We start from the raw sequence: 7,461 nt of genomic DNA, 5'->3' as shown, positions 1-7,461 counted from the left end.
TCTCTTATTGCAGTTATCTTAAACTTAACATTACATAATAGTTTTTATTATTTTAGAGGTAAGGGTGATATTCCTTTTCCACTAATTATGACTTACTAGCAGTTTTGCCACAAATGGCCTTACTCAGAAACATTTAATAATTAGGTACTTAAACTATTCCTTAGTGACGATTTTGTATTGAATACAATTGCTAAGGACTATTAACCGACTCTTAGTACGGCAGAAAGAGTTGTATCGGTTAGCGACACCAGAGCCTCACTATTCTGTGGCCTCACAGAAAACCGACGTGAAACAACGCTTGCGTTGTGTTTCGTTGTATGAGTGAGGTTTCCGGAGGCCCAATTACCCTTTCCCAATCCCCGATTTCCCAACAACCCTTAAATACCTGACCCTAAAACGCCGGCATCGCACTAGTAACGCCTCTGCTGTTTCGGGTGACCATAGGAGGCAGCAATTGCTTAACATCAGGTGACTCGTCTGCTCATTTACCGGCTTATACCATAAAAAAAGATATAAAATCTATGTAAATCATAGTACACACATAAAACGTCTTTATGAATAATTAAAATAAGTGTATCACTATCTCTATCTCTTAGAACCTTTCTGAACGAGCCGACGCACAACAATAACAATAAAATGGCCGAATTAATTTGAACTAATTAGGCAACTGTTTCAATTACAACAGAGATACAAAGAATTCGTAAAATAAAAAGTGAAATGATTGTTTGCCGGCAGATATAAGTATAACTGGATGTAAGCAAAGTATGTATACGCGTTATTTCTTCAATACAAATTGTAGGGTGACTAGGCTACCTAGACGATTGGTACTGGCTCCGGTGTTACCAAAACTAGGTATCGTAGTAGGTTACCGGGACTCCGGCCTGAAAAGCAGCAGTAGGAACGGGGTGGTTTTTAATTAATAAGATTTTAACACTCCATCTCGCCTCGCCCAAGGTGGGAGAATAGGTGCATTGGAATGATTTTGCTACGTCAAAAAAAAGGTAGCGTAGTCATTGTTTTGCAACTCTATGTTATTGTGTTTAATATAAATCATCGTTAATTGATGTTCGCAAGTTGTCATATTTCAATAATTCCTACGAAACGACACAAATGAGTATACTCATGGCATAGAAAAAAAAACCTAGACATCCTAAACATAAACAGAATTATTAGTAAATCGTTTAACTTTTGAAAACTCTGGACTGTCTTATAATAATTCGATCATAAGACATACGTTTAAGATCAGTAAAACATACGTAAGCTTATTTTATTATGCAGTTTTGTTAAAAACGCCCATGATAATGGTGCATATCTCAGAAACAGGTTTGTCCTACACCCAACAGAAAGTATGGCCACAAAATTGGAGCGTACACAAAACTGTTTTGCAATCCGAGAGTGAAAGCTCGACGCATCTGGCCGAGTCACTGCTTACCTGCCAACGATACTTGACACACGACCAACACACGACATTATGGTAAGTTATACAACCTTATTTAATAACCGCAGAAAAGTATTTTAAGAAATTGTCTATGGATGTTTAAAAAAAAAGAACGCAAAATTTCAAATATCGGGAGTTCTTATTAACCGCGGAAAAATATTACAGGGAATTGTCTATGGCTCAAAAAAAGAACGTAAAATTTCAAATAAGGGAGTTTTTATCATTAGAACTTAAAACGGGATATTTACCATGTTTATTAGTTTTTATGAGTTTCCGATATTTCGGCACTGTTGCAAGCGCCATGATCACGGATGAACTGAACAAATAAACATGGTAAATATCCCGTTTTAAGTTCTAATGATATTACTAGCGGCCATGTCAGTTTAAAATATTATATATGGGAGTTCTTTTTTTGATTTTCAAATGCTAGCTGTCATTGCTTTGTGAATAGTTTGTTCTTTTGTTTTTTTTTTTAATATTTAAATTGACTACTCTTTAAATTAAGATGGCTTCTAATGATAGTGATTTTAAAATATTGACTGGTGATCAATGTCAATCATGTGTTGAGCGGTTGAGTGCATTATTTGTATTTAGATTAGATGATGTGTCTGTACTCATTTAAATTAGTTACCGTACTCCGTGTCTGTCATGTCAGGCAGATATAATCTGCACTGATTTAATAATTGTACCGGTAAAAATATCAACAGTTATACTTTTTTCAGTAAAGTAATGAATGTCTATTACACATTTAATTTTGTATGTACCTAATCATGTTAATGTACTTATTCGTAAATATTGCGGTTTCAAGATTATATTAAAGTGCATCTTTGCCACCGTTACTTACACCACAACCACAAAGCAGTTCTTTTTCTTCTTTTTTTAAATTCAAAGTCGGATCGTGACATTGATATCGAATTGAAACATAAATCGAAATGCGTTTGTTGGCGAAGTAGGTAGGTACTATTCGTATTTTGTACAAAGAATTTCAATTAAGGTTTTACAGTTATTTTCTTTTCCAAGAAATTACATAACATAAGAGTAACAAATATTTATGCCATCATCACCCCTGCTCTTTCGGCGGGTATCATAAGAACTGACTAAGAAACTATACACATTTGATATAGACTGGGTGTTAAGGTTCTCTGATATAGATACCTAACAAACTTTTATCGAATAATTTTGAATATTTTAGTGAAAATCTTCCATTATTTATTTACAGGTTAGCACTAATTTATCCAATTTGCATAAGACTTAGATTTAAATAAATAAACTGAGCTTCATCAATAGAAAATTTGGTTTTATAATGAGTTTGATGAAATGAATCATAAAGCGACTTTAAATATGATTATTATTGTTTTATAAAATATTCTAATATTATTTAAATAACAAATACAGTCATTGTAACCTTAACCTTGAATTCCCATCTGTAAAACATTTTTAGCTAATTTTCAATTTTAATTCGTAGCAATTAAACCAGAAAGTCCACTGAAGAAATTTTACAATTCCGTTTTTAATTGCTGCTACTTCTCTTTTGAGGGGGAAAATCTCTCTCTCTCTTGGGTACATCCTTTTTTAGGGTGGAAAACCTTTTTTAAGGCGGAAGGGATTGTCAGATTCTTACTGACTAAAAACCACCAGCCAGATAGGAACCTCTGAAAGGGAGCCCCTTCCAACAGGGGTAATAATAAATTAGCAAAAAAAAACTGGTATAAATTCTTTATACAACAATAACTCATAACTTTGTCCACCAATTCCAGGGTGCCTCACACAGCGAGCACGCTCCAAAGGCTGAGAAAGGCGACCTGGTGAAGAAGATCAGGGCGCGGCTGGCTGCAGTGGATCCCAACAAGGCGCGGGCACTGGGCGGGGTGTTCCTCTTCAACATCATCAAGGGAACCACCGTATACTCTTGGAGTACGTATTTATAAAGCCAAAGTAACGGAAAAATTTCTCAGTAGTAGCACAGTGTCTGGAAATATGCCCGATATATGGCAATTGGTTCACTACCTATTACGTGGGACTTACAACATAAATTGTGATAAGTGGGTGTACATTGTAGTGGCATTAGATGCCATAATGTGCACCTCTGCCTACCCCTTCGGGGATTAAAGGCATGAAGATATGTATGTATAAAGTAACGGTATACATAGCTCTTAAGTATTCTGCTGCACGAGGCGGAGTTGGTTTTAGTAATATTACTACATGTTATCACAATAGCCTGACAGTCCACATGTTACTATAAATATAAAACCTTTGCTACGTAAGAAAGCTCATCATAATATTTTAGGAACATTTGAGGGGAAAAAGCATCCAATGACTTCTCCCTTCCCTTCTCCCGCCTTGGGCGAGGCGAGAGGGAGTTTCAGACTCTTACTGACTAAAAGCCACCCCGTTACAACTCCTGCTATTCGAACCGGAGCCTCGTTAAACCTGCTACCCCCGCTAAGTACTCCACAACTTAAGAGACGGCTTGGAGATCTCATTTGAAGAGGCTTAATTTTGTCACAGAACGCTGCTCCGCTACCGTCTGATCTCAACATAATATACCCCTATTCAGCTCTCACGACACAAGCGTGAAAAATAAGAGTAATGACATAGTATTCTAATGTTTTGTAACCACACAATTCTACCGTCACCACATTACATTCACGATAAATCATTCCACATTTACTAAATGTAAATCAATAAGCTCTTGCTTTATTACATGCCAACAAGTATATCTAATTACGCAATCTCTGTTGTCAGTCGACAGAGACATAATAAATTAATTATTATGTTTTTCGACTTACACACGTAATTATTTGATGAGTAACTCAAATAGTTTCAAGCTATGCTTGAGGCTCATATTCATGAGGAGCATCGTGTGTCGAATGAAACTAGTCGAGTTCCTCGTCAAATAATTACGTGAGTAAGCCAAAAAATAAAAACATCTCTCTTCTTTTTCAAAATCACTGTCGACACATAACCGTCTTTCATACATCCACAGCTCTAGACCTGAACCAAGTGAAAGTCTACGAAGGAGAACCAGACGAGGACCCTGACTCCACGTTCACCCTCACCGAGCACTACTTCAAGCAGCTCGTCACCGGCAGAGAAGAGGCCCGGGCCATCATGCAGGCTGGACGCTGTTCCGTCACCGGAGACATCATGAGAGCAATGCAACTTGAACCCTATATTAAGCTTGAATAGAGTTTATTTTACAGTTTCTGCTTTGTACATACTCAGATGTTTTGTCTAAGAACAGGAGCTGCTCGCTTTTATGTCATCGTGAGTGCAAAACAACTTTGAACTTTATTATAATTGGTTGAAGATCAAATTATGTAGAAACTCAGTCTTTCTCTAAGAGAAAGAGCAGCTGTTACTAATACTTATTAAGTCTAGGTTAGCATGGAACAACTGTTTGTTAGAAGATACAAATAGTTTTGTTCTTAATGGAAATATTGCTGTGAACATGGAGTTACCATATATGCTCTAATATAGTAAGTAGTTTGGAGTTCCTTTATTATCATTCACTCGCCAACCATTTTCATCATAATCATCATCATCATCATTATTTTAGCCCAGGTTTTGATTTCCAGTTTTTGTGAGTTTCCCGATATTTCAGTGCTGATGCAAACGCCATGATCACGCCTGAACTGAGCTAATAAACATGATAAATATCCCGTTTTAAGTTCTAATGATATTGCAGATTTTGCTTCACCTTTATGTTTTGGTTCATCCCTCATCTGCTTCTAAAGATTCTAATATGTCATCACCTCAACGAATTTTAGCACACCATCAAAATACATCGTACTGGCTGAAAATTATAATACGTACGGAACTAGCTGTCGGACATTAAAATAAAAATTTGTCGTCTGCCCAATTATTTAAAAGAATAAATAAAAGAGAAATTAACGTTTAGAAGTTTAACGTGAGCGGCCAACTAGTTCCGCGCGCTTTATAATGAGAAGCTTGCATTGTCATTGTCAGCCATTTTGTTAATTTTTCTTCTTAATGTTGGCAGTATATCGATGGTCAGGTAACGTCAATATGTTTCTCTCTACGTTAGATATAAAGTTATGCCTAAGCGTTTGTATATTATATTCTCTAATTGAGTGAAGTATACAAGACATAACAAAATAAATATTAAGTTTGTTAAGCTTTAAATAGGTATTTGTAGATAATAAAAATGTTAATTTTAAAATGGTGATTTTTTTCATTTACCTAAGTACCTTAAAGTCTCGTCTGTCGGTGTATGAGAGACAATAGAAAACTCATTCTTTGTCGCGTACGAGTAGATCACATGGCTTTAGTACAAGATGATTTTACGTTTAACGAGATTGAAACGAGAGTTCATTCGTCACTCTGATTGGCCAGCTCAAATAAACCAACCAATTAAAGCACCGAACGGTCTCTCATTTCGATTACTTCAAACGTAAAGCAAACTTATACTAATGGTACTGCATTCCGGCATACCACGGGTCAATCGAAAAATGTTAATAAGGTTAGATTTTCGAGTCAAGCCTAATATGAAGGAGTTTTAAAGTAAGTAGTTAGTAGCCTAGAACCAATTTATATGCCTGTTTCAAGCCAAATAACTGCACCAAACCAAATACCCGATCCAAACCAAAACCTAAGAGTAGGTATCAAAGGTAACCCTGTCCATCTCTCTGAGACATTTTTATAGGAAAAAAGGCAAGCATTCAGATAGATCTCTTGATGATATACGATTAGCCCACGGCGAAATTCGGAGCTTTTTAATAAGCAGTCTGCATTACGTTCTGTAATGCAATTAAAAATTATTACTAAAAATAAATTGAAGTTCTTAGGTACATTTTCCTCAACTCTCCATATCACATTTGATTCGCACGACAAGCTACCCTTAACTATCAAAATTCTTCACCCAACTTTCAACCATAACACTACTAACAATAAGATAAAAAATGTCTTGATATGCTTGAATACATACATGAGCATTTGACCCATACCAATTAAGGTATTAATAGTTTAATGTAGTTTTTGTACGAATACCGTTAGCAACGGTACGCGGCCTACATTTCTAGACATGATGTATGACTGATGTAGGGCAAAATAGCTCTTACAATCAAATAAATAAAGTCTAATTAAGTAGTTCATTACTGATAAGCTTGAAAACGGTTTTTGATAAGTGAATGTAGATGCTTTCAATTTTTTTCTAAATGAGTTGCTAATTGGATGGACCGCTAAGTGTGTAGTGAAGTGAAAAAATCTTAATGCAGAGTTTATGCCATTGGTCTGGTGGTAATAAGTGCGGCAGCAAAACTTGCGCTTTGACGACAAATAGATCTCAGTCCGGTTACACGAAGTTACTGAGAAAAACTAAGGACAATCCTTTATAATCTATCTTAGCCCTCTAATAAAATATACACACCTTTTGGGCAGTCGTGCAATAATCAACACTAGCGTCAACAGGCCACTGCTAATCTGGGGCTGGCTTACTCTTCACAAGAGGGATTTGCCTTAATCTCCCTCTTGGCAGACAGATTGAAGACCGTCATAATAAGAAGCAGCTACCATTGGGCAGCTTTTACGGCATACACTGCTTGCCCAAATGCGCTATGCTTGTGGTGTCTAAATAATAAGCAGATACATATAACTCGGAAAAAGTCATATTGGTACTTTGCCGTTAGTAGGTTTCGAACCCACACCTTTATGCATGAGAAGTGGGCGTCTTTCGGGCCACCACGACATATGTGCAGGAAAAATGAGGGTGGTGACTACAGGGCCAAAAATATCATAAAATTAGAACCACATTAGAACCAACAAAGTACTGACGTCACAAACATCTGACAGCGAAATGATCAACAATGTAATAAAATGTATACGTCGACTGGTATCGGACAGGTTTGCGAACGGTACCCGAGGTTCAGACGCGGGTCATGCACCTCTGCTCGGCATAGAGACCGCCATTAATAGGTTAAGGCCGTATTTCTTGTCACAATGCGGGTTCTTTATATTCAATATTTTGTATGTTCACTTTTGTTAAAGAGATATAAGATTTTGTT

General features: G+C 36.5%; 1 protein-coding gene across 1 annotated transcript; it reads left to right on the top strand.

The window, feature by feature from the left end:
• Nucleotides 1-1,333: 1,333 nt before the first annotated feature.
• LOC118275711 (uncharacterized) lies at nt 1,334-5,006 on the top strand. Its single transcript, XM_035593774.2, has 3 exons — nt 1,334-1,474; nt 3,196-3,352; nt 4,425-5,006. Exons 1-3 carry the CDS (start codon nt 1,472-1,474, stop codon nt 4,625-4,627), a joined length of 363 nt encoding a protein of 120 aa, XP_035449667.1. The 5' UTR covers nt 1,334-1,471; the 3' UTR covers nt 4,628-5,006.
• The last annotated feature ends 2,455 nt before the right edge of the window (nt 5,007-7,461 follow it).

Source organism: Spodoptera frugiperda, chromosome 8 (assembly GCF_023101765.2).
Source record: "Spodoptera frugiperda isolate SF20-4 chromosome 8, AGI-APGP_CSIRO_Sfru_2.0, whole genome shotgun sequence".
NCBI lineage: Eukaryota > Metazoa > Arthropoda > Insecta > Lepidoptera > Noctuidae > Spodoptera > Spodoptera frugiperda.
This window is presented reverse-complemented; position numbering and strand designations above follow the sequence as displayed.